This window comes from Mustela lutreola, chromosome 2 (assembly GCF_030435805.1).
Source record: "Mustela lutreola isolate mMusLut2 chromosome 2, mMusLut2.pri, whole genome shotgun sequence".
Lineage (NCBI taxonomy): Eukaryota > Metazoa > Chordata > Mammalia > Carnivora > Mustelidae > Mustela > Mustela lutreola.
Window position 1 is genome coordinate 73,317,799 of NC_081291.1, and position 27,797 is coordinate 73,345,595.

General features: G+C 43.8%; 1 protein-coding gene across 4 annotated transcripts; it reads left to right on the forward strand.

Annotated features, from left to right (window-relative positions):
* The first annotated feature begins 4,072 nt into the window (after positions 1-4,072).
* On the forward strand, positions 4,073-18,555 carry ZNF621 (zinc finger protein 621). Of its 4 annotated transcripts, none has more exons than XM_059162304.1 (5): positions 4,073-4,647; positions 4,926-5,011; positions 14,169-14,295; positions 14,864-14,968; positions 16,729-18,555. In XM_059162304.1, the coding sequence occupies exons 1-5, from the start codon at positions 4,623-4,625 to the stop codon at positions 17,787-17,789; spliced, it is 1,404 nt and encodes a 467-aa protein (XP_059018287.1). In that variant the 5' UTR covers positions 4,073-4,622; the 3' UTR covers positions 17,790-18,555. The 4 variants fall into 4 exon arrangements, with proteins under 4 accessions (XP_059018287.1, XP_059018288.1, XP_059018290.1 ...); XM_059162305.1 differs by having other exon boundaries at positions 4,073-4,536; XM_059162307.1 differs by having other exon boundaries at positions 4,073-4,239.
* Positions 18,556-27,797: the final 9,242 nt, after the last annotated feature.

Consider the following 27,797-nt stretch of genomic DNA (forward strand, 5'->3'; position numbering starts at 1 on the left):
TAGTTGTCCATACAGGTGTGGGCCTACTTTGAGATTCTATTTGTTCCATTGGTCTGTTTGTCTTGATGCCATTGCCTTAATTACTGTAGTTTTTCTAAGTATTGAAGTCACACAGTGTTAGTTTTCCTATTGTGTTTTACCAAAGTTGTTTTGGCCATTCTAGGTCCTTTGCACTTCATAGGAGTTTTAGAATCAGTTTGCAAATTTTTATAAAGCATATCCAGGGATTTCGGTTGAGATTGTCTGACTCTTTAGATCAATTTTGGGGAGAACTCACATCTCAAATGTATAGTCTTAATTCAAAAACATGGCAAATATCTCATTTGGATCTTTATTTGAGCAGTGTTTTGTAATTTTTAATGTATAGGTCTTTCACACCTTTTGTCAGATTTGTCTAGGTATGTCTATTATAGACATGCTATCATGTCTATTTTTTGATGCTATTATAATAGTAAATTTCTAAATGTTCATTGATGGCATATAGAAATGCAATTGATTTTTGTATTGACCTTGTATCCTGCAATATTGCACAACTCACTTATTCTAATAACATTTTTAAGATTCTGTAGGATTTTTTAACATTGATCATGTTCATAACCATTTTACTTCTTTCCAATTCTGGATCTTTTTTCTTGCCTTATTGCACTGACTAGTGGCTTGGGGATAGTGTGTTTTTAGGGAGAGCCAGTCCTTGTGATATTGACCAGGTGAGGGACATCCAGCTCCAGATTTTTAATTTTGCTGATATATGAGCAAGCTCCCTGATAGCTGTAAAAGCACTCAAGTTTCCCACCTCCTGGTTCACCGTGCTATCTAGCTGCCTGTACATCAGCACTGCCTATATACTCTGTCCCTCTGGTGAGGCGGTTCTGGGAAAGAATGGGACTTTTGCATGCTCCCAGTTTTCTCCTCTGATTCCCATGATTCCAATTCTCATTTTCACAACTTGGGGATTTTTGTTTGGGTCTACCAAAACTTTCTCATTTATTCTCCCTGCACTCTAATACCAGATAGAGGAATACCATGCCCAGTATTGTCCCCCTTCAAGTTAGATCTGATTGTGATAACTGGCTAATACTTTTTTTTCCCCTAAGATTTTATTTCTTTGAGAGCAAGCGAGCAAGTGATCATAAGCAGGGGAAGCAGCAGAGGGAGAGGGAGAAGCAGATTCCGCTGAGCAGCGATCCCCATGTGAGGCTCCATCCCCAGGACCCTGGGATCATGACCTGAGCCAAAGAAAGATGCTTAACTGAATGAGCCACCCATGCACCCCTGGCTAACACTTAAGGGTTTGTGATGTATATGTGTATATGTGCACCCATCTTTCTAGATTAATTAGTTGTTCATTTTGATCAGCTTAGAGAAGAGGCAGTTTGAAAATAGAGGTCTTCATCATGCTGTTGTTCCTGGAAATCTAATTCATTTACTTAAAACAATTGTACAGAAGCTTTACAATAAAAATACAGGAAATTTTATAAAATATATGTTTTCTGTGGTAGAAAAAATCTCAGCATTAGGCTGAGATTGGTCCGTGGTGATTCTAATTCTTGGATTCATGCCCTTGTGTATCTCATCTAATATTGTATTATGAGAGGCCTGTCTTGGTAGTACATTGAGGTGATGATGGTGCATGACTTCTAAAGCTATGTCATCACACTGCAGTTGGCCTTGACTTTTTTTTTATTTAAAAAAAGGTTTTATCTAATTTTTAAATAAACTGTACACCCAATGTGGGGCTTGAACTCATGACCTGAGATCAAGCGTCACATGCTCCACCAACTGGCCTTGGCCTTTTGGATTGCTTACTTTAGGTAGAAACCTGTAGGAAAATTGTGAGGACACAACTGTGTGCAGAAACCCATGTGGGAAGGGACTGAAGTTTCACAGCAGTAACCAGTAATTTAAGTTTATATGTAAGCAGCCCCAGGTGACTCCTGCATGGAACTTCATGAGAGATCCCAAGCTGGGATCTTCCAGCCAAACCACTCCTGAATTCCTGGTCTACAGAAACTTTAAGAAACACGTTGAATGAATATATTGTTCTCAGCCACAAAGTTTTGGGATGATTATGCAGCAAGAGCTACCTATTGTACTTTACATGACAGGACTTTAAGCTATAGTTAGTGACAGTCTAATTCCTGTGGAAGGGGAATAGCACTCCCGCTGGTCTGGAACATTAACACTCCTTACTCCCTGACCTAAGGCCTCAGTCTGTAACAGAACTATTTTACTTTCTTTGAAATTTGCAGACCATTGACCTTGAGAAGTGAAGAACCAGAACCTTCCGAAGCCCCCAGAGGCCAGCAAATCTGTTTGAAGCTACTTCGACTTTCAGATCACTCCAGCAATTTTTTTTTTTAAGCAAAATATTCTTTTTTAGGTTACACGAATGATTTTACTAACTCCCTTTCTGTATCTGTAGACCTTGCCCTGCTTTCCAGAAAGAAGAGAGTACTGGGGCACATCACGAAACAAGAACTGGACCCCCATGCAAAACCCCAGCACTGAAAATATTTCTAGCTGGCCTCAAATCTACATGTGATGAAGAAATGCTACGGGCCACTGCATACTCTTTGCTGATTAGCTGCTTTAAACCCCACTGGGCCAGGCAGAACTCTCAAGAGGGGGCTTTTGGACAAGAGTCCAACTTCTCTCTTGGTTGCCTTCCTCCTGAATAAAGCTCAGATTCCTTTTCAAATAAAACTCCTCTCGAGTGATCTTTGAGTTAGCAGGCAGCCAAATGGGTTTGGTAACAAAAGGAATAGAAGCTCCTGTGGTAGATCCATACATCCGGATACCAAGGATCATTCTGTCTTTTAGCAGTGGGAGGCCCATTGCCCTCCATGGCAACGAAGTGCTTGGTGAGTAGGAGGCGTGTATCTGAACATGTACTCAACAGAAATAAAGTTCGTTCCTGCTGGCAATCACGCTGACCAACTCTGGTCACTGGAACACGGGGACCCAGTGACTTTCAAAGTCTTGGTCACTGTATTGAGGGGACCGATTTTCAGGGGTGTTTGCCACTGATTGGCTCCTATTCAGAAGCTTGGGCTGCCATTGCTTTGCTAACTTTCAGAATTGGGACCACCTAAGTGAGGCTATCACTTTATTGGCTGGTTTGCAGAACACGTGTACTGACCTGAGTCAAATTAATGGCAATTACTTGACTATGAAAAACATTTAAAAATATATATTTTATTTATTTGAGAGAGAGTGAGAGAGAGCATGAGAGGGGAGAAGGTCAGAGGGAGAAGTCCCCCGATGTGGGACTCCATCCTGGTACCCCGGGATCATGACTCCAGCTGGAAGTTGCCTAACCAACTGAACCACCCAGGTGCCCTGAAAAACGTAGTTTTTTTTTTTTTTTTTTTTTTTTAAGATTTTATTTATTTATTTATTTGACAGAGAGAGATCACAGGTAGGCAGAGAGACTGGCAGAGAGAGAGAGAGAGAAACAGGCTCCCCGCTGAGCAGAGAGCCCGATGTGGGACTTGATCCCAGGACCCTGAGATCATGACCTGAGCCAAAGGCAGCGGCTTAACCCACTGAGCCACCCAGGCGCCCCGAAAAACGTAGTTTTAATGTTAATTGTTTTAACTTCACACAGCAAACCGGCAGGAGAGACTTAAGGGATTATCCAGATCTTTATTTATGGAAGGTATGATTTTTTTTTTCCCCAGCCAGTGTTGACATTGTATTTTAGTAGCAGTTACTCGGTGGAAAAATAGCTCTAAACTACTGATTTGTTGGTAAAATTTTCGGGAAAATCTAAACAGAAGACATTTAAGTAAATGCTGGGGACCCAAGGAGTGTCCTTGGTTTGGGCCTCCAAGATGTGAAGCACCGGGAGCCTTTCTCCTCACACTAGCACAGCCCGAGTGACGCTCCGAGTAAAGGCGACCGACCGCTGACCGGCATCGAGTTAACCTGGACCCCACATGGGTCTAGACGGGGTACCTGAGCCTATTCGTCCCGGACCCCACCAGGAGGCAGCCGCCGCAGCCGGGGGAGGCACCAGTTAATGACCACGCCTGCCGCGGCCCGCCCGCAACCCCTCCTCTTCCGAGCGGCTGGCCGAGTCACGTGGGCCGCACCGCGGGGACCACAGAGATGAGCCGCCTCCGTGCGGCCTAGAGGGGCATTGGGGGGCTCGCGCTTGCTTCCGCGTCGGCTTGCCTCTCTCAGCTTTTTGGTGTTCTGAGAGGGAGAGCGTGGGTTCCAGCGAGTTCTACGTGTAAGGTCTGCCCGGCGTCGGCTTCCTCGTTTTCCCTAGCGGCTCGTCAGCGCCCCCCTCTCCTGAGCTCGGGCCCAGTGCGGACTCACCCCCTCCCCTGACTCCCGGCGCTTGGGCCTCGCGGAAGCCGCCCGAGGTGGCCGAGCGGCCTTCTGCAGCCTGGTCCTACCCCTTGCCCTCCGCCGAGGCGTGATCCTCTTTTCTGCCCTCAGGAACTTGGCTCAGCAGCTTCCCGCGCCCACGACTGACGTTTCTATTTGGGGTCTCGGAGTCCCTGGGTGGAGATCCCGGTCGGGTCTCTGGTCAGCATCATGAGTATTTTACTGTTAATACGCATTTTGCCATCTCTGTGCCTCCTTTCCATTGACAACGCTTTTGGGTCAACGTCATGGTTCCTGTAAGCGCGTTTTTAGGTGTGTTCAGACCCAACATTGTAGGGATAGGATTTGTCTTGGATCTCTCAGTCCGCTGCGTGTGAATGGGCTCAGGAACACTCTTGGACTGAGCAGGTGATGGGGATTGTCCTGAGGACCAGGCAGAGCAGTTCATGAGGTTGTTAGGGCCATCAGCTGCAGGGTGGGTCTGAGAGAGTCTCTTCCCAGTGCTGGAAACGAGGAGACTGGGAAGGCTATGGGCGGCTGTGAGTGTTGGAGGTCAGGGTGCATTGCACTCACGGCTCTTCTTCTCTTAGCTCCTAAGGTTTTTGCTTTTCCAAATCAAGAAGACAGTGCACGAAGCCAGGGGACATCAGCCATGCTCCAAACATCTTGGCCTCAGGTGAGCTGAGCTTCCTTTCAGTCTTTTAAAATTACGTTAGCTATCAGGTAATCAGGAAAAGACCAAGAAGGCCTGACTTGGCCATGCTCCCATTTCCCCCTTAAGTTTATCCCCACAGCCAGGGCTCTAAATAATGGTGGAGGAGATAAGTTGTGTGTATGAGAGTGATGAGTGTGGATGTGTAGGGTTAAGTGGGAAAAGAGACACCCAAGCTAAGAAATTCTCCCTGAATGTGGAAATCCAAATCATGTTCTTCATATAAAATTTGCCTACTGAGGTCAGAGAAATTTTTTTTTTAAAGATTTTATTTATTTGACAGAGAGAGAAAGATCACAAGTAGGCAGAGAGGCAGACAGAGAGAGAGAGGGGGGAAGCAGGCTCCCTGCTGAGCAGAGAGCCTGATGCAGGGCTCGAGATACCAGGACCCTGGGATCATGACCTGAGCTGAAGGCAGAGGCTTAACTCACTGAGCCACCTAGGCGCCCCAAGATCAGAGAAATTCTGTATTGAAGACATTGTTCCTCAAATTGCAGATGTATTGCAGGGAGACCAGCATTGTTCTTTCCCTATGCACTTTGTAAGTGATGGGTATACAGTACTGGTAATGTAGATAAGTCTCCTTTTCTCATGAAAGGCACCTTTAGCAAAGTAGATAGTTTATAAACCAACTAGTAAGTTAATTACATGTTGCTAAAGTGTGGTCAGAAATGTGGTCCCCATGTGGGCAGCATCCACATCACCTGGCAGGTCATTAGAATTGCAAATTCTTGGGTTCCACCCTAGACCCAGAATCAGACTGAGGAGTCCAGGAATTTGTTGTAACAAGCTCTTCAGGTGATTTTTTAAAAAAAAAAAATTTATTTGAGAGAGAGAGAGAGCGCGAGCATGAGCAGGGGGAAGGGCAGAGGGAGAAGCAGACCTCCCCGGTGAGCAGGGAGCCTGCCAGGGCCTCGATCCCAGGAGCCCAGAACCATGACTTGAGCTGGAAGGTAGATCCCTAACTGACTGAGCTACCCAGGTGCTGCTGTTCAGATGATTCTTAATGCCTGTACCTTTGCAAATCTGAGAAGCCTTGAAGCTCCCTCTCAAGGTAGTGGTCAGGAAAGCCCTCATAGAGGTAGTAGCATGGGGTTGAGATCCCAAGAATGAGCTAGAAACAGTTTTGGGGATCGCTGAAGAGAGAGCTAAAAAAGAGCTTTCTGAAGAGAAGAATGTCAAATGCAGAGGCCCTACAGTTGGGGAGAAAGCTGGGTGTGCTCTGGAAATAGGGCGAGGTCAGGGAAAGTAGTTCACTGTGTGGTGGGAGAAGTAGGCACATGTCTTGTAGGACAGACACTGTCAAGACTTTGATTTCTATTCTGAGTTCATTGGGAAGGCACTGAAGGATTATTAAGCATGGTAGGTGACATGGTTGGATATATGTATTTTTTTTTAAAGATTTTTATTTATTTATCTGACAGAGAGAGATAGCATAAGCAGGAGGAATGGCAAGCACTTGGAGAGGGAGAAGCAGGCTCCTGCTGAGCAGGGAGCCAGATGCAGGGCTTGATCCCAGGATACTGGGATCATGACCTGGGCTGAAGGCAGCCACTTAACCAACTGAGACACCCAGGCACCTTGTTGGGTATTAAAAAGATTTTCCAGCAGACTTTGTCTGACTTAGTTGGTGGAGCATGTGACTGTTGATCTCAGCATCATGAGCTCAAGTCCCATGGCCCCATGTTGAGTGTAGAGATTAAAAAAAAAAAAAAAAAGATTTCTTTTTAAAAAATGATTTTTCCAGCCCTGGTGGTATGTTAGTTGTAGAAGGGTTTGAGTCAGTAAGAAGCATATTGTAGTCCAGATAAGAGATAAATATTGTCCTTTTTTTTTTCTTAAAAAAATACAGGCTTGGGGCACCTGGGTGGCTCAGTGGGTTAGGGCCTCTGCCTTCGGCTCAGGTTGTGATCCCAGGGTCCGGGATGGAGCCCCGCATCAGGCTCTCTGCTCCACAGGGAGCCTGCTTCCTCCTGCCTCTCTGCCTAGTTGTGATTTCTCTCTGTCAAATAAATAAAAAAAATATTAAAAAAAAATATATATATATAGTCTTTATTTTCAGGGAAATTTTGGGTTCTCTCACTCTCTCTCAAATAAAATCTTAAAAAAACAAAAAACAAATGACATAATCTCATCCTTTTTTATGGCTGCAAAATATTTCAGTGTCTGTGTGTGTGTATGTGTGTGTATCTCACATCTTCCTTATCCGTTTGTCTATTGATGGACACTTAGGTTGAATCCATATTGCGGCTATTTAAATAATGCTGCATTAAACATAAGGACACATGTATCTTTTTAAATTACCCCAGTAGTGGAATTACTGGATCACATGGTACTCTTGTCTTTAATATTTTGAGGAACTTCTGTGACGTTTTACACAGTGGCTGCACCAGTTTACATTCCCTCACACGGTGGGCATGTGTTCCCTTTTTTCCACATCGTCACCCACACTTGTTATTGTCTTTTTGATTTTAGCTCTTCTGACAGGTGTGAGGTGATACCTCATTGTGGTTTTGCATTTCCCTGACGGTGAGTGATGTTGATCACTGTAGGTCTTTGGAGAAATGGCCTTAGATGACACATCTAGAAAAATGTTGCGGTGGCTAATGTCAGAGAAATTACTGTCTGTGTTCTCTCTAAAGATTTATATGGTTTCAGGTCTCACCTTTATTATTTATTTATTTATTTAGATATTTTATTTATTTATTTAACAGAGAGAGACAGTGAGAGAGGGAACACAAGCAGGGAGAGTGGAGGAGAGAGAAGCAAGCTTCCTACTGAGCAGGGAGCCTGATGTAGGGCTTGATCCCAGGATCCTGGGATCATGACCTGAGCTGAAGGCTGAAGCTTAAAGCTTGAGCCACCCAGGTGCCCCCAAGGTCTCACTTTTAAGTATTTAATCCACTTTGAGTTTGTTTTTGTGTGTGGTGTAAGGAAGTGGTCCAGTTTCAGTCTTTTGCATGTAGCTGTCCAGCACCATTTATTGAAGTGACTGTCTTTTCCCCAGTGTATATTCTTGCCTCCTTTGCCACAGATTAATCGGCCATATAAGTGTGGATTTATTTCTGGACTCTATTTATTGCACTGATTTGTGTGTCTATTTTGTGCCAGTACCATACTGTTTTGATACTACAATTTAGTAGTCTACCTTGAGATCTGGATTTGTGATACCTCCAGCTTTGTTTTTCCTTCTCAAGATTGCTTTGGCTATTTTTAGCCTTCCCTATAATCAACATCCCTCACCAGAGTGCTACTTTTGTTACAGTTGATGAACCTACAGTGACAAATGACAATCACCCAAAGTTCGTGGTTTACAGTAGGGTTCACTCTTGGTGTTGAGCTTTCTGTGGGTTACAAATGTATAAGGACATGTATCCATCATTACAGTATCATACAGAGTATTATTATAGTATCATACAGGGTATTTTCATGGTCATAAAAATCCTCTGTGTTGTACCTGTACATCCCTATCTTCATAGTTTTGTTATGTAGTTAGAATCATACAGTATGTGGATTTTTCAGATTGGTTTCTTTCACTTGATTATATGTGTTTAAGTTTCCTCTATGACTTCTCTTGGCTTGAGAGTGAATTCTTTTTAGTGGTGAATAACATTCCATAGTCTGGATGTACCACAGTTTATTCATTCCCCTCTATTGAAGGGTATCTTGGTTGCTTCTATGTTTTGGCAATTATGAATAAAGTAGTTAGAAACATGTGTGTGCAGATTTTTATATGTATATAAGTTTTCAGCTTGTTTGGGAAGATACCAAGGAGCATGATTGTTGGATCATATGGTAGGAGTATGTTTAGTTTTGTAAGAAACTACCAAACTGCCTTCCAGAGTGGCTGTGCCATTTTGCATTCCTGTCTGCAATAAATGAGATTTCCTGTTGCTCCAAATCCTCACCGGCATTAGGTGTTTTCAGCGTTCTAGTTTTGGCCATTCTAGTGGTACCTCAGTGTTTTAATTTATCTTTTCCTATTGATGTATGATGTATTTTCATATACCTGTATGCCATCTGTACATCTGCTTCGTGAGGTGTCGCTTTTGGTCTTTTGTACATGTTTTAATAGGATTCTTACTTTTGAGATTAAAGAGTTCTTTGTATACTTTGGTTAAGTCATTTATCAAATAGGCCTTTTCAACTATTTTTTCCCTGTGGTGGCTTGTTTTCTCATTTTAAAAAAAAGATTAAAAAAGATGTTATTTATTTGTCAGAGAGTGAGAGAGAGCACGTGCTTATGCACAAGCAAGGGAAATGGCAGGCTGAGGGAGAAGCAGACTCTTGGCTGAGCAGGGAGCCCAATGTGGGACTTGATCCCAGAACCCTGGGATCATGACCTGAGCCACAAGCAGATGCTTAACTGACTAAGCCACCCAGGCTCCCCTTCTCATTTTCTTATATCCTATTTTTTTCCAGTTTTATTTATTTATTTTAAAGATTTTATTTATTTGGTTGACAGAGAGAGAGAGTACAAGCAGTGGGAGCAGAGGGAGAGGGAGAAGCAGGCTCCTTGCTGAGCAGGGGGCCAGATGTGGGCTCCATCCCCAGTACCCTGGGACCATGACCCAAGCCAAGCCGAAGGCATATGCTTAATCGACTGAGCCACCCAGCTACCCTCTTTCAGTTTTTAAAAGGAAGATGTATTTGACAAGTTTCATTTAGTGCAATACACCTAAAAGGAAATCACAATACAGTGAAAGATTTAAATGAAGGCCTCAGAATTTCATACAGACACCTGACACCAAAATCCTAAAGTATCTCCAATTTTCCCCATTAACTTTATTTTATTATTGTTATTTTTAAAGATTTTTATTTCTTCATTTGAGAGAGAGTGGGAGCGAGAGAGATCACAGAGGGAGAGGGAGAAGCAGACTCGCCACTGAGCAGGGAACCTGATGTGGGGAACCTGATGTGGGGCTAGGACCCTGGGATCATGACCTGAGCTGAAGGCGGATGCTTAACTGACTGACCCACCCATTCACCCCTGAAGTATTGGCCTTTCAGTGTAGGGTTTAATTCCTGCTCATCTTTTCTTTCATAACTTCTTTTCTTCCATAACTTCTTTTCTTCAAAACATTTTAGGTAGTCCTCCGTACTTACTTTTCAGGTGACACTGTTATTATTAGTTATTATTATATTACTACTATTATTATTTATTTTTAAGATTTTACCTATTTGTCAGAGAGAGAGCACAAGCAGGGGGAATGGCAGGCAGAGAGGGAGAAGCAGGCTCTCTGATGAGCAAGGAGCTCGATGTGGGACTCAATCCCAGGACCCTGGGATCATGACCTGATTGAAAGGAGATGCTTAACCGACTGAGTCACCCAGGAGTCCCTATTATTATTTTTAGAAGTAACCTCCACATCCAGTGTGGGGCTTGAACTCATAATCCTGAGATCAAAAGTCCCATGCTGTATGGACTGAGCCAGCGAGGTGCCCCTTAGATGACTTTAAATGATATCTTTTTTCTGCACAGATGTCATTGACTTTTTAGATGGGAGTGTGGGTTTTATTGAATTCTTAGGCACAATTGGCTATAATTGTTTACAAATTTGATTCTTCCCACTTAGAAACACTGTTTCTCCTTTATTTCCGTTGTCTTCATCTTGGTCTTGCATATTTTTGTTAGGTCTAGTCTTAACTATTTGTATATAAATGGCATCTATTTTCTCCCATTTTATCTTTTTTTTTTTTAAAAGATTTTATTTTTATCTAATTTCCACACTCATCAGGGGCCCAGAACTTACAACCCTGAGAGTCACATACTCTACCAACTGAGCCAGCCATCCCCCACACACACATTTTATCTTCTAATTGTTACAGTATTAGGAAAGCTAGTGATTCTGGTTTCCTTACACTATATATAGCCAATTTAATGAGTTATTTTTGTCGGTTCTAACTATTTCCCATTTATTTCCTTGGCTCTTGAGTATTTTTAGGCAGATAGTTACTTCATCTGCAAGCAAAGATGTTTAGGCTCATTTCCTGCATTTATGCTCCTTTTTTAGTCTTGCAGAAAGGAGGATCTCTGCTCTTGGTAAAGCACCAGCCATTAGTTTGAGTGCATATGCTCTGGCATTTTACTCAGGGAGGTATATGCTGCTGTTTTCTGACCTTCTTCATAAGTTTTAAAAAGATTTATGGTCAAATGATTTTTGACATTCATTTAGCAAATTTATATTAAGCATCTAGATCTGTCAGGCACTGGACTGTGTGGTAGTGAACTGGTTATGAACAAAACGGGGTCCTTGTCTTATCTACCTGTGTTCTGTTGGAGGCAGATCGTTAATGAACAATCTAATTTGTTGGATGATGAGAAAGGTGGTGGAGAAAAATAAGGTGAGGTACATAGGGACCATCATGGCAGAAAAAAAGGTATATCCACAACCCAGCTAGTTATCTTGCAGTAAGTTTTCCTTTTTCCAGACTCCAGAATCATGGTGATATTTGGTGGCAGGTGGGAGGGACTGTGGGGGAGAAAGAGATTGGGGTGGCAGACTGGGATGAGGAGTAGGAGATTGTGAGAGCAGCCCTGAAGATGAGAGGAAGTGAGGTCTGACTTGCTCTGAGTGGAGGTGAACTTTGGTTCGCCTGTGAGCCTGTGGTTGGTGTCCTCAGAGGCCTTATTGCTTTGCGGTTCTGTCTGCTGTTAGGATATTTTTTTTGGCTCAGGTTATTTTCGGGGCCCTTTAGACCTTGTCATTGCCCAGTTTAAAGGCCAACTCTTGCCTTGAGTAGTTTCCACATTTGTTCTTTTTCTTTCACTGTCTCCTTTTGAACTGGGTTCCCTAATTGTTGTTTAAAAAGGACACCCTTAGGGTGCCTGGGTGGCTCAGTGGGTTAAGCGTCTGGTTTCAGCTCAGGTCGTGATTTTGGAGGTCATGATCTCAGGGTTATGAGATCAAGCCCATCGTTGGGTACCACAGTGAGTGTGGAGCCTGCTTAGGATTCTCTCTCTTCTGTTTTCCCCTCCCCAGCCCCAATCCCCACTCACACTCTTGCTCTCTCTCTCTAAAAAAATAAAATAAGAGGGCACCCTCACAAGGACCTTAGTGTAGAGCGGCCATGAACATTGTGAATGCCAGCATTTATCCTTGGGATACATTTCTTCTGGGCTTCCTCCAAGAGTGGTTGCAGTAGCCTTCCCTTCTCCCTGGCCCTGGTGCTGTCCTCAGCACAAGGCTGCTACCCCAAGAGACGGGCACATAGAGTTAGGGGCTTAGCTGAATGAACCCCTCTTGGTAAGTGTTTTCGTTTTTGGTGACTGGAAGAACAAAACTGACTGCATAGGGTACTGAATATCTCCTAGGATATAGACTCTGGGGGCCGGGGCATCAAGGTGAGAAGGTACAAAAATCATGAAACCTCCCATGTGAGAATCTAGTTTCTGTGGTTTGTACTGTCCCGACTGTAGAAGCAGAGAAGGTAGCCAGTGACACCATTAGGGATTGCTTTTGGGCAATTCAGAGTCTGTGGCTCCCAGGGTGGTGTGTGAGGCTTTGAAAGAGCTGAACCCCCCCCCCCCCCCACACACACACCAGTCTACACTCAGAGAGGGAGTCCCTGTGGCTTGGAGGGAGCATGGTAAAGACGGATTGATGGGTGCTGTTGGGGATTAGGAGTTTCAAAGATGGGACAGCACCAGGTAATGATGAGGATCAGGGGTGAGCCATGTTTTAGGGGAAGCTCGTAAGCCTGGTATGGGAGGTAGCTTGGTGTGTGGGAAGAGCCCAGGTTTGCTCTTTGATGGATATGGGCTGAAATCCCAGCTCAACCAGTTCCTGTCTGTATGGTCTTGGGCAAAGTAATTAATTTTTCTGAATCTTAGTTTCATCAGGTGAAAATGGGAGTAATAATTTCTATGTCATATATATGTTTTTTAAAAAAGATTTTATTTATTTATTTGACAGAGAGAGAGATGACAAGCAGGCAGAGAGGGAGGCAGAGAGAGAGGAGGAAGCAGGCTCCCTGCTGAGCAGAGAGGCCAATGCGGGGCTTGATCCCAGGACCCTGAGATAATGACCTGAGTTGAAGGCAGTGGCTTAACCCACTGAGCCATCCAGGTGCCCCCATATATATGTTTTTAAGATTAAAGGAAATACGGGGTGCCTGGGTGGCTCAATCAGTTAAGCGTCTGACTCCTGATTTTAGCTCACATCATGATCTCAGGGTCTTGAGATTGAGATCTGTGTTGGGCTCTGTGCTTAGCAGAGACTCAGCTTAAGATTCTCTTCCTCTCCCTCTGCCCTCCTGATGTTTGTGCTCGAATGCTCTCTGTTTCTCTCTTTCTCTCTCAAATAAATAAATCTTTAAAAAAAGATTAAATGAAATACATGTCCTAAAGGTACACCCTCCTAAGAGCTTGGTGCCTAGGGTCTTAATTAACAAGTATGAATTCCCTTCATGTGTGGGAACATGGATAGCTCCAGGGGGAGGCAGAGAGGGGCCCACCTTGGCAGGTGGGATGGAGCTCAAGACTGGGGGATGGATCTGTGTCCAGAGACAAGGCACTGCTAACTTTCTTTGAAGGTGGGTGAGGCAGAGAAAAGACCAGAACAGGCAGGCTGCAGGTTTCCTTCAAGGGAGCATTCTGATAAGGTAAGAAAGAATGAAAAGAAATTTAAAGAATGCTGGATGGAAATACCTTTAAGGAGTGGGTCCTCTGCACTGGTGGAATGTTGGGGAAGACCGAGGAGATGCTGGGTGCAGGGAACAAACGGGGTGTGCGTGTATACTCTGGATGGGCAGAGACATAGTGAGTGGCAGTAGCCTGCAGTGGCTGGTGTTTAGAAAACAGGGTGACAGGATTGTGGTGCAGGAGGGACAGAGTCAGGAACATGGGGATTGATATAGTGACCAGGCAGAGAGCCCTGGCTGCCAGGCTGTGAGAGGGAGATGACAGTTTGTGGCCTCAAAGCTGTGTGCACGGGAGTGTTTTGGGGTTCTCCATTTGGAGCATTGGCTGAGGGCTTGCCCCTTTGGGGTGCTAAGTGTTCTTCTCACTAGAGCAGATCTTCCAGGAGGCTCAGAGTTGCAGACCCTGGCAACCTCTTCTCTGCAGTCAGCCCTCTCTTCTGCCTTCACTGAGAGCCTTAGCAGGAGCCTGTTTTTTCAGGAGCCAGTGACCTTTGAGGACGTGGCCGTGCACTTCACCCAGAATCAGTGGGCCAACCTGGACCCCACACAGAGGGCTTTGTACCGGGAGGTGATGCTGGAGAATTATGCGAATGTGGCTTCGCTGGGTAAGGACTCTCGCCCTGGTCCTTTGTGATAGTTTGACATCTTCCTAAGACGTTTTTGGGGCTTCTAGAAGTCATTAGGTTAGATGGCCCCAGAGGTTAGTTCTGTAGTTGCCAGTCTCTGGAGATGCTGGCTGAGGAAATCCCTGATTCTCTCTGGTTTTGAAATCAGACTTCCCTATATCCTGGGAAGGGGCTGGTTCTGGGCCCTGAGGGAGAGGCCGCTTCCTGATGCACTAGGTTCCTCCATGCTGCCAGTGTTCTGGAGATGTGGGTCCTCCCCCCATGGGAATCAATACCTATGTTCTTCCTGAGGGGATCTCTTCCTTTAGGTCAGGGTGAGACTGCAGTTTCTTCCTGAGGACAATGGCTATCTCCTTGGCCTTGCCTTGGAGCATGGTTTGAAGTTCTTCCTCAGAACCCCTTGATAGCTCACTTATTCTCTTGGGCATTTCATCCCATCCCTTCCTCCCTCCCTGTGTCAGCCTGTTGTGAGGTGGGCCTAGCGAGATCTCAGGAAAGCTCTGGAAGTCCTCCCTCAACTTGTTTTTCCTTTTTCTTGTTTGAGTAGCATTTCCATTCCCCAAACCTGATCTGATCTCCCAGCTGGAGAGCGGTGAAGCACCATGGGGCCCAGATCCCTGGGAAGCAGAACTTTTGAGAGGCATCTGTCCAGGTGAGTAAGAGAACCTAGTGGTTTCTGGTTTTGCCTTCCCAGTTTATTAGAAGTGTTTCTTTTGCAGCAGAGAAGACATTTATAAGGCAATACTCAGTACACTCTCTGACCTCTGCCCAGTTCAGCCCTGTGCCTTGGAAGACCAGTCCCCAGTAGTGTGTGGCCACTCAACTCCCACAGAAAAGCTCTGACCCAGTAGCTCTTAAACCACTTCTTTTCTCAACAGTGGAAATACTTAATTTTAAACCAGCTTTATGCAAAGGGGTGGGTTTCAGCTGTACTTTGAGGAAAGTATGATTCCGTGGGTCAGACTGAGTTATTTGTGCCACAGCTATGAATGTTGTTTTTAGGTCTTTAGCAATGAAATAAATGCCTTTAATTTGCCTTTTTACTATTTAAGTCACCGACAGGTTCTATATGCCAGAATCCTTAGGTCTATATTATATTTGTCTTATATACAGTTGTAGAAGGGGAGGCAGGGGCTGTTGTCCCACCACTGCGCCCAACACACACACACAGACCCCAACACATACACACACATGTGCATGCACACACACACACGTGCACACATGAACACACATGCACACAGCGTAAAATTTCCCTGAGACTGCTCACCAGTCCTCGGAGCTCTTGATTCCCTGGGTTTTCTTCCTTTTGGAGAAAGTTTCCATATATGCTGTGATTTTGTAAATTTTAGTTCTTTTAGCAGAAATATGCCTGTGGTCTACAGCTCTCCAGTTCAATTTGTATTCTAGCTGATTTCCTGAATCTTTTATCCTAGAAGATTATGTGGAATGTTACTTATTTATTTATTTTAGGATTTGTTTATTTTAGAGGGGTGCCTGGGTGGCTTCAGTCGTTGAGCATCTGCCTTCAGCTCAGGTCATTATCCCAGCGTCCTGGGATTGAGCCCAATATTGGGCTCCCTGCTCGGCGGGAAGCGTGCTTCTCCCTATCCAGCTCCCCCATAGTTGTGTTCCCTCTCTCATTGTGTCTGTCATTAATAAAATCTTTAAAAAAACAATAATAAGATTTATTTATTTTAGAGAGAGAGAGAGAATGAGATGGGGAGACAATCCTTAAGCAGACTCCATGATGAGCACAGAGCCTGAGGCAGTGTTTGATCCCACAACCCAGAGATCAGACCTGAGCAGAAATCAAGAGTTGGACACTTTTAACCGACTGTGCCACCCAGGCGCCCCATGTGGAATATTTAAGAATAAAATCATTGGGCCATTATTTGGAATTTAGGATGGTTTTCTGGCTTGCAGGTGGGGACATTGAAATAAAGTGTTTTTGAGTTTGGTTTGCAGCTTGCAAGATCCCTGCTAATGTGAGAGCTTTCCGACTCTCCCCAAGAGCGTGAATTTCCTTCCCTTTTTGGGGTCTCTTTCTCTCTTTCTCAAAAATTTTCCATTTCTTGCTGATCCTCTTAGGTCTCACATCTTTTTTTGTCTTTTCCTTCCTGCCTGCCTTTTCCCCTTTTCATTCTGGAAGGTCTCACTGTGCTCCTTTCACTTGTCTTAGTCCACTTCCCAGCCTTCCTCATAGGAGGCACTTCCCGCTGTTTCCAGTGCCATCTGCCCTCCAGATAGTAGATTATCATTTTTCTTTCTCTCTCTTACCCTCCTGTAGGGATGTCTGTAGCCACTTTCTGAGTGTGTTTTTCAAAATCAGATTCTGTAAGAGAAAACAGGAGCCCTGGATCCTTTTGCCCTCCCAGCTCAGTAACTCCGAACACTTTTGGTTTCTTTGGACAGGTGGTGAGTCCTGGATGAAGGAGGAGGAGCCAGCTGTAAAGCAGGAAGCCTCTGAGCAGCCAGAATTGTCCAGAATGCCCAGAGGAGGACTGCTCAGAAACGTCTCCCAGCACTTTGACTTTAAAAGCAAGGCGACATGGCAGACTTTCAGTCTGAATCCGAATCTGATACTTCGGGGTGGAATGAAGTTTTACGAATGTAAAGAATGTGGGAAAATCTTCAGATACAACTCAAAGCTGCTTCGGCACCAGATGAGTCACACTGGGGAGAAGCCCTTCAAATGTAAGGAGTGTGGTAAAGCTTTTAAGTCCAGCTATGACTGCATCGTACACGAGAAGAACCACATTGGAGAAGGGCCCTACGAATGTAAGGAGTGCGGCAAAGGTTTGAGTTCCAACACGGCCTTGACTCAGCACCAGAGGATCCACACTGGAGAGAAGCCATACGAGTGTAAGGAGTGTGGGAAGGCCTTCCGAAGGAGTGCAGCTTATCTTCAGCATCAGAGACTGCACACGGGAGAGAAGCTCTATAAATGCAAGGAATGTCGGAAAGCTTTTGGGTGTAGGTCACTTTTTATTGTCCATCAGAGGATTCATACAGGGGAGAAGCCCTACCAGTGCAAGGAGTGTGGCAAAGCCTTCACTCAGAAGATAGCTTCCATCCAGCATCAGAGAGTGCACACCGGCGAGAAGCCCTATGAGTGCAAGGTGTGTGGCAAAGCATTCAAATGGTATGGCAGCTTCGTTCAGCACCAGAAATTGCACCCTATGGAAAAGAAGCCTGTCAAGGTCCTTGGGCCATCCCTGATGAGTCCCCCGTGCGCCTCTTCAGCCTTCTCTGCTGTTCCTGTCCAGGGCCCATGCTCTGCTGCCATGGTGGCCGTGCCTTCACTGACCTTTCCATGTGCTATGCTCATTCCTACCTCCGGGCCTTTGTTCATGCTACTGCCTGCACCTGGAATGCCTTCTTCACCTGTCCAAATAGTGCATGTCTTCCAGGGCCTTCCTTCCACTGTGAAGCCATTGCCAGTTATTCTGGCCCCTTCCCCTCACACCTCATGAACTTTATCTCAGCATTCTTCTGGCTCTTGGGCCCAGCAGACCCTCAGCTTCACTTGAGTTTTATTTGTATGTGTGTGCGTGTGTGTTTTTTTTTTTTAACTTTACATGCATTACAATTGTTTCAGCATAAACTCCATTTTAATCTGTATTATATGGGAAGACTGTGTTTCTGTATTTTCTTCCAGGTAGAAAGTGAAACTACCTGACTTTTGCACTGGTCTCTTTCAGGCTTGAACAGTAAAGGCTGTATCTGCCCTGTGGGGGCGGGGATGTTGGAAGTGCTGGCAGGACACTTGGTTGCATTCGAGTGTCTGGGAGTGAGGCCGCCCCTGTGCTGGGCCATTGTGGTTAGAGCCAGTTGGCTTGGGGGAAGCAGATGAGGGCACAGGAACTGAGGGCAGGATGGGGGGAGCGGGGAAGCACTGAAATCCCCTTCAAGCCACAGACTCAGAAATTAATGCAGCTTGTTCAGTGGGCTAAGGCGGTCGGTCCGTCAACACAATTGAAATCATGTTGCCCTTGGCATGATCACTAGGGATCTCCTATGTCTATGCAAAAGATCATGTGAAATGACCAGTGAAAACCTAATGTGTGCAGTGATCACAGTCATTTATGTGAGTGATAGCAATCATGTCTGTAAACACAAAGTGTGTTTTGTGTTTTTTTTCTTTAGTTTTGCTCTTAATGTCTAGATACTTCTCTTTAACTTTGGTTTTCTAAGTAAATACACACCAAAGTACTCATCTTTGTTCCACTGTTGTATACATTTTTCTCCATGGCGTTCTTTTGGCAAGCATTGGCTTCTGCGTTTTATGTTCTCCAGATAGCATGAACTACAAACATGAATTTGGTGAATTATGAAAGAAATAGCATCAGTGTTAAGCCAGCTTGGGGGAAATATGAATAAGTCTCCTAAAGTATTTTTTAGGAACAGAGGGAGCTGTCTGGTGGGCGAGTGGCTAAACTTCTGTGCTAGGTCAGTGAAGTGGAATTTTGGATTTCTCTTGGTTTTGACCTTGATGGGGATCTTTTACAGCTCCGTGGAGGACTATGTGAAGCAATTTCTGGAAAAAGAATTATTGGCATTAATATAAATTAACTCCTTAAACATTGATGAAAGGGGCCATACGTTTTATTCTTCTAACTTGCTTTTTTATTTTTTTAAGATTTTATTTATTTATTTGACAGAGATCACAAGCAGGCAGAGAGGCAGGCAGAGAGAGGAGGAAGTAGGCTCTCCACTGGGCAGAGAGCCCAATGCGGGGCTCAATCCCAGGACCCTGGGATGATGACCCAAGCCGAAGGCACTGAGCCCCCTAAGTTGCTTTTGCTACCTCGATGTTTCTCCACGGCAGTTCACAGAAAAACCTTTAAATTAGTGGTTCTTTTCTTACACTTTCCCGTGTGGTCTGAATAACCTGGTCTGAGAAGAGTAATTTTCTGGCCTAACTCCCAGAACTTCTGTTTTTGGATATCTGTGGTGATGGCTAGACATACAGTGAGAGAGCAGCCCTGAGCACAAAGTGCTGTTGGCCGTTGGAGATGTGTGTTGATAAGGGTTTGGGAGGGACTGCCTTCCTGCAGGGTGGGTCTTCAAGGCAGAGACCTCTAAGAGCAGGGTGGATCCTGTTGGTTTCGAAGAAGAGAGAAAAGCAATGAAAACATAGCAGTAGAGAACAAAAGAAAGGGGCAAAGAGGTCTGAGGTAGCCATGAGGTGTTCTAAAGTTCTCCACTGCCAGTGGCTTGGGGGTTGACATTGGCTACCTTTTGCTATTTGGTTGCTGGCTAAAATAATGAAGAAACATATTCGTATTAGTTAATACCCCTCCAAGGAACTCTTTGATTAAAGTGAGTACATATGGTGCTTGGATGCTGTGGGTGATCGAGAACTGAACAACGGTAAGAACAGGATGCAGCATGGGCTGGAAAATGGCAAAATGCTGTACTCAGAGCAATATTGACAAACTTGGATGCATCCTTTAGAAAAATGAGCTTAACCGTTGCAGTTCAGCAAGTCAGGGATGGTGTCTAGTTGTGGGAAACAAATTAACCACAAACTAAAGAAAACAAACATCAGAAAAAATTGAAAACACAGTTGGCAAAAACAAGATACTGCCACGGAGTGTTTGGGGAAAATGGTGGTTGGACATGTTAGCACTCATGCCCTCCTGAAACCCCACTAAAACAGCAAAAGATTAAAAATTAAAAGGCACCAATTTACAAGGACAAGGAAAATATGATGGGAAGAGCTTGGAAGCTGGAAGATGGGTGAAGAGTTAGTACTTTGAATAGCTCCTGGGGGAAGCTGAGCTGCCTATGTGGCAGATTTCCCACAGAGGCTTAGGAGTTGAAGATGTAGGTTTCTGTGGAGGATGTAGAGGATGCTGGTGGAGCTAAAATAAGAGAATTTGCTAGTTTTTTTCAAAGCATTTAGAGTCTCAGTTCATCTCCCCTAGCACTCTGTTCACTGGAGTAGTAAAACAAAAGTTTTGGAGGTCAGGGGTACCATGCTGAACATCAGGTCCTTCTCTCTCACCCTTCTGCCCCTACTTCTGTTCCACAATGCTGCCAGCTAGACTTGTGTGCCTTCTCAGCTAGAAGTCAGAAGAACTTCTTTGGGAGATCAGGTGAATCAAGAGAAAAGAAAGATAATACATCTCAGATTCCTCAGTGAAATGGCTCTCCAGGAATCTTCCAACTATGCACAGAGAGCTTCTTAGCCAGGCCACACCCCACCACCCCCCTCACTTTAGCCAGCCTTTTATTATTGTAATTAAAAATTTTTTTTAAAAAGATTTTTATTTTGTGAGAACATGTGAATGATGGGGGAGGGACAGAGGAAGAGGGAGAGAGAGAATCCAAAGCAGATTCCCTGCTGAGTGCCAGGCCCTATGTGGGGCTGGACACCATCATCTGACCCAAAATCAAGAGTTGGATTTTCAGATGGCTGAGCCACTCAGGTGCCCCTCCCTTAGCCAGCCTTTTAATGCTCCATTCTGAGATATAAACAAATAGCCAAGGATACGCAGGAGGCTGGAACAAGAAAAAAGAAAGCCCACTTGAAAGAAACTATGGCAGGAAGAATTTATTTTGAGGTTAGAGAAGAGGTTCACATTTATGAAACAAAGGCTGATCCAAAAAAGGAAAATTCAGAGAACAACAATAAAAAAAAAAAAAAAAAAAAAAAAAAAAAAACTCTTGAAAACTTAAAGTTGGTATCAGAAATGAGACTTAGAGTGAGCAAGGGAATCACCTAGAAAGCATAGCAAAAAGAGGTGAAAGCAAAAAGAGATGTAGTGTAGGTGACCTAACCGACGTTAGAGGGGAACAGAGAAACAAATCATCAAAAGAAATGCTGCCAGGCGATTTCCCAGAATGGAAGCCTAGGGTTCTTGGCCTTCATGAGCACGTGTTAAGTACTTGGAGTAAAGTTACCCCACTTCAGGCCTCTGTGTCCCTCCTGGCAGGAATAAAGAGGAACTCCAGATCCATTCCCCAACCTACTGTGCTTGAAACTTAGCCTGCCCAGCCTTCTACTCTGGAGCCTCAGGGCAGCCTCTGCATGCACCGGGCCTTGACCTCCCAGGATAGTCCCCGTCTCCTGCAGATTGAATCAACTGAATCCTCCACATCTCTGCTTTCCCCCTTTGTCTTCATCTATTACCTCTTCAGCTCCTGAAAGCTTTTCTTCCCTCTGCTCTCTGAAATGGCCAGTCCACTGGTAGCAAGTCGCCTGTGTGCCGAACCTCTCAGCATTGCCTTTATCTTTGTGCTCTAATCAGAACCTGTCTGTCCCTTGAAGATACTGCTACCCTAGAGCCCTCTGACAGGGTAGTCCCCTCTCTCACACAGTGCGGATATCATACAGCGTGGGTCCTCTTTGTTTCTTGTTGCCATTTCCAGACCATTCTGCTCCCTCTTCCCTTTTCCAAAAAACAACCTTTGAATCTCAAGTCATCAGGCTGTACTGCTGGGCTTCAGGGCCATACCCCTCTATTTCTGGAAGCTTTTAGTTCCTGGCCTGCTGTCATTGTCTTCAACATTATTCTTGTTAGGATTCTTGGTAATTTCAATACCTGATCCTTTCAGTACCTTGCCCTCTCGTTTCCTTCCTGGTCCTCCATCTTACCCCAGCCTCTCCTCTGATCAGACCCTAGATCTTGTTGCTACCAAGCACCTCATCTCCTCTGTGACTCAGCACTTTACATATCCTGCCCTCTTAGCTCTTTTCATTCTCTTTAGAATCCTGAGCTAACCGTCCTTCACTTCCTTCATGCGTGCCCTTCTCCTTCGCCCAGCACGAATTCCATGCTCAATTACTGTAACAGCCCCTTAGGTCTTCCTCAACTCCTTTGTCATCATGTTGACTTGGCAAAACCCCACCTCAGATTAAACGCAGTTCTTTGCCTTCTCAGGACCTGCACCTTCACTACCGAAAGCAATCAGGAAAACACACTACTGTGCTCAATTGTGTTCATGACTAGTAACTGCAAGTGGGCCCTTGATGCTTCCCGACAGTCATACTACATTTCTAGGGTCCATGTCACTCCCCCACTCCCGTAGACTGCTGTTTCCTAGCTTCTTTCTTCTCAACTCTGTGGCATCTCCTTCTCAGTCCTCGGGCTCAGCAGATGATCATTTCTGCCCTCTGCTGGGAGAGCAGTTAGGCTTCAGAAAGCCTGAGGGACACATGGAGAAGATAGGTAGAGCCAAATTGGGCCCAGAATCGGTAATAATGTTATAACTTTATTTCTGCTGATCTACTTGCTAATTACAGTGAATTTATGATGTTAGAGGAAATTTTAATTGGCCCAAAAGTTCGAATCTACTCCTTTTTGCTACCTTTACAAGGACACCTTGGATTTTAATAATGATAAAAATAGATACTTTCCTGGTTTACTGTTTAATATTTAAGCACAGTACATTGCATGTGAGATTTCCTGTCTTAGGTTTGTATAAAAAGAAGCTCCAGAGATGGTAAAGGACCTTTCTCAAGGTCATAGTTGTTGGGGACAGACGTGAAATATTTTGATGCCCACTTTCAGTTCTTGATGTTAACTTTTGAAGGAAACGTCACAAGTATAGCGATTTTATGTCTACTGAGAGATTGTTACAGGGCAGAGGTTTTTTTCTTGCCCTTGTTTTGTAGGGCCATCTCAGCAGTTCAGTTCAGTTTTTGTTTGTTGTCAGTGACTACTAGCAGATCGCTTAATTAATTGCAGAAGCAATGTCCATTAGACTGTCAAAGTGTAAATAATGAATTGCAGCCATTGTGGCAGCAGAAATATGAAGCTACATTGCACCTGTTCTTGAGAAGAGAGGTTCTCTTTACAGGTGTGATGATCTGGGAACAGGTCAGTTTTCCTGTACTTCTTAGGTTTCTTATTTTCCATTAACAGGATGGCTAGTTGTTTTACAAACACTGAGGGTTTCCATCATTTGTATAAATTGTCCACTTTTAACTTCTTGATCACGTAAAGCAGCTCCTTTTTTAACACTTTTTTTTTTTTAAAAAGCAAGCCTTGTATCCAACATAAGGCTTGAACTCACGACTCTGAGGTCAAGTGTAACATGCTGTGCTCATTGACTGAGCCAGCAAGGTGCCCTGCATGTAAAGCAGTCCTTAAAAATAAAATCACCGTTTTTCTAGTTATAGAAGAAGTACATACTAAAGCCAAAATCTTACCTAGAAAAGCAACTCGTCCTGAATTTCATCACTTTTAATACTTTGGTATACGTACAAATATGCACCTGATTACACAATCATGCCCACACACGTGTATGCATACATAATTATAGTATGCACATTCTATCGTAGACTCCTTTTTTCAGTTAGCAGAATATCATGTGCTGTCCTAGTCAACAATTAATATTATATGTATTAGCTGCATAATATTCCATTACATGGGTTTGTATTCTTTACATAACCTATTATTATTGACCATGTAAGATAATTCCATTTTGAATTTCTTAAATACTTTGATGAACATCTAGTACGTACATAGTTGCTATAGTCATTATCTTTTTATTTCTGCAGACTTTTTGACAATAAATGCAATATTTTCAATAAAGTAGGTCTCCCTTTTGTTCTTCTCTTTCTTATTTGCCTCTTCTATTATTTCTCCAGAGTTAAACTAGGAATAATGAATGGCAATCTTTCACACATTTAAAAAAGTTGATGTAGGTGTCAGTGTCCCAGGGGCACTAGAGAGAGTTATGCAATGTACAACTACATACATGCTCCTCTGTTTGTCTTGGTGGGTTGTTAGTCTCTCAGCAACTTGCCTTTTTTCTCTTCACATTATGCTTCAGTGATACTGCTAGAAGACTGTGGTTCAGCAAAATGAGGGAGTGAACCGAAAGAAATATTTAGAGGCACCATGGGGGCTCAGTCAGTTAAATATCTGAGTTGTGGTTTCAGCTCAGGTCATAATATCATCGTCATGAATTTGAGCCCCATGTCAGGTTCCCTGCTTAGCACAAGTCTGCTTCAGATTCTTTCTCTCCCTCTCCCTTCCCCTCTGTCTCTCTCCTCACTTGTGTGTCCTCTCTCTTTTTAAATACATACATACATACATAAAATCTAAAAAAATATTTAGAGTCTAGGGAATGGAGGAGCCAACATTCATAAAGTAGTGAAGGGCTGGGAAGACATTGGTCTTAGGCACCAACCAGTTCAAATTTGAATAGGATGATGAAAAATTGTGAGGCCTCCAGGAAAAAAGGAAAAAAAAAATCTTTATTCCAGTCCCATCTTTATACACTGTTAGAATGCCAAGGATAAAGAAAAGATCCTTTGGACTTCTGGGGGTGGGAAGTGATGGGGAATATGCCATACATCAAGGAACTGGAATCAGGAGGACATCAGATTCTGCATTAGCAATATGGGACGATCCAAGATAGTGGAGCAATTCGTTTAAATTTGAAGAAAATTATGTTCAACCTAGAATTCCATTCTTAGCAAAACTATTCATCAAAAGTAAATTAATAGGGGGCACCTGGCTGGCTCAGTTGGTAGAGCATGCAATTCTTGATCGTGGAGTCATAAGTTTAAGCCACTTGTTGGGTGTAGAGCTTACTTAAAAAAATAAGTGAAGTTGGAAAATCCTATTACAATCATTATAATAAAGATAGGTTCAGTTAAGAATCTTCAGTGGGGAGATATAATGGAGATTAGAATGTTTGTATAGTCTTAAGATGTTTAACCATGGAAATATAAGTTGCAAGAGAAAGCACAGAAGAGTCTAGAAACTGTACAACACCTTGACTGGATGATCAAAATTACTACCAACAAGGGTGCCTGGGGACTCAGTTGGTTAGGTGTCTGCTTTTGGCTCAGGTCATGATCCCAGGGTCCTGGGATGAGCCCTGTGTTTTGGCTGGCTCCTTGCTCAGCAGAGAGTCTACTTCTCCCTCTCCCCTGCCCCCCACCTCATGCTCTCTCTTTTTCTTTCTCTCAAATACATAAATGAATAAATAAAATCTTTTAAAAAATACCACCACTAATGAGGGGTCAATGGAAATTATGTTCTCTGTTATGAGTATTCTATCATGGATTGAATATGCTGAATCCACAAGGAAGCATGAGTTAAAGCTGAGAGTACATTCTATTCAAAAAGGAGTTTTACTCTTAGAAAAGAGACACAGCTAAGTGGCCTTTAAGTATTGTCATGTCTGGCTGTGGTATTCAGAACTCCCATAGCCATCTCCTGAGCCAGTGGGAATTCAGATAAGGTGACAGGGCTGAGCTCAGAGAGTCCTAGAGAAGTAGAGTCCTGACCACACTACACTTTATATTTCTTTTGGAAATATTTTTAAAGTTAAAATTAACATAATATAAGGTTAAAAAATAGAAAACTACTCATTGACATCTGAATTCTTCATCCAGACATTACTGTGAACAGAGTGTACATTATTCAGGTCTCTCTCTGTGTATATAATTTTAAAATATATGCACGCATGTGTATGTACACATACACATATACAATTTTTTATAATTCCTAGTGGAATCATACTATAGCTCAGCACTTCTCCAATCTCGAATGTGCTTAAGAATTATCTGGAGGACTTTTTTTTTTTATTTGACAGAGATCACAAATAAGCAGAGAGGCAGGTAGAGAGAGAGGAGGAAGCAGGCTCCCTGCCGAGCAGAGTTCCCAACCCAAGACCCTGAGATCAGGACCTGAGCAGAAGGCAGAGGCTTAACCCACTGAGCCACCCAGGCACCCCTATCTGGAGGGCTTTTTAAAATCCCCTGGTGCTTATTTTAAGCACTCTCCTTCATTCCCATCACCTATTTCACCCATCCTCCCACCCAGCTGCCCTCTGGTAACCACCAGTCTATAGTTAAGAGTCTGTTTCTTGGTTCATCTCTCTCTTTTTTCCACTTTGCTCATTTGTTTTGTTCTTAAACTGCACATATGAGTGAAATCATATGGTATTTATTCATCTTTCTCTGACTTATTTCACTTAGCATTATACTCTAGCTCCATCCATGTTGTTGAAAATGGCAAGATTTCATTGTTTTTATGGCTGAATAATATTCCATGGCATGCGTGTGTGTGTGTGTGTGTGTGTGTGTGCACATCTTTATTCATTCACCCATCAATGGGCAACATTTGGGCTCTTTCCATAGTTTGGCTATTGTTGATGCTGCTGCTATAAGCATTGAGGTACATATATCCCTTTGAATTAGTATTTTTGTATTCTTTGAGTAAATACCCAGTGGTATGATTACTAGATCATAAGGTAGTTCTATTCTTAACTTTCTGAGGAACCTCCATACTGTTTTCCACAGTGACTGTACCAGCTTGCATTCCCAAGAGTGCGTGAACTTCCTTTTTCTCCACATCTTTGCTAATGCCAGCTGTGTGTATGTTTAAGATTTTATTTAGTTATTTGAGAGAGAGAATGAGCAGTGGGGAAGATAAGAGGAGCAGAGGGAGAAGCAGACTCTGTGCTGAGCAGGGAGACTGAGGATGGGCTCCATCCCAGGACCCTGAGATCATGACCTGAGCCGAAGGAAGACGCTCAACTAACTGAGCTACTCAGGTGCCCCTCACCTGCTGTTTCTTATGTTGTTGATTTCAGCCATTCTGACAGAAATGAGGTGATACCTCAATGTAGCTCTGATTTGCATTTCCCCAATAATGAGTGACGTTGAGCATCTTTTTATATGTCTGTTGGCCATATAGATGTCTTCTTTGGAGAGATGTCTGCTCAGGTCATCTGCCCCTTTTTTAATTGGATTATTTGATTTTTGGGTCTGGAGGACTTTTTTTTTTTTTTTTAAAGATTTATTTATTTATTTGACAGACAAAGATCACAAGTAGGCAGAGAGGCAGGCAGAGAGTTGGGTGGAGGGAGCAGGTTCCCTGCTGAGCAGAAGCCCAATGCAGGGCTCGATCCCAGGACCCTGGGATCATGACCTGAGCTGAAGGCAGAGGCTTTAACCCACTAGCACCCCAGGCGCCCCTCTGGAGGACTTTTTAAACACAGATTATTAGGTGCTGTCCTTAGAAATGGCAAGATGTAATATATAAAATCAACCCCATAGAGGTGCCTGTGTGGCTCAGTGGGTTAAGCCTCAGTCTCCCAAAGCACTGGTGGACAAGTTATCTGGAGTTCTGTCACCTCAGACACTCTGAATATGCATGACTCACATCCCTATCCCTCCCACTTCTCTTCCTGTTCATAGGGGAACAGCTGTCTTCATTCTAGAACCTTCCCTTTCATCCAGAAAAACAAAAAGCCTGCATTGCATCCTCTCCCCAGTTTAGTTAATTATATCAATATATTTATACTTTTGATAGCAAATCTCTGGGTGCCTGCATAGCTCAGTTGGTTAAGCGCCTGCCTTCATCTTGGGTCATGATCCCAGCATCCTGGGACTGAGTCCCACATAGGGCTCCCTGCTCAGCCCTATCTGCTTCTCTTCCCTCCTCTTCTTGTGCTCTCCTCTCAAAAAAAATAGAGAAAATCTTTAAAAAAATTAATAGCAAATCCCT

What these genes read in the sequence shown, in the direction of transcription:
- ZNF621 (XM_059162304.1), top strand. Translation starts at nt 4,623, where the DNA reads ATGGTTCCTGTAAGCGCGTTTTTAG. An exon ending in TGCGAATGTGGCTTCGCTGG is followed by an intron (nt 14,296 to 14,863) that starts GTAAGGACTCTC and finishes TTGTTTGAGTAG; the next exon opens with CATTTCCATTCCCCAAACCT. An exon ending in TTTGAGAGGCATCTGTCCAG is followed by an intron (nt 14,969 to 16,728) that starts GTGAGTAAGAGA and finishes TTCTTTGGACAG; the next exon opens with GTGGTGAGTCCTGGATGAAG.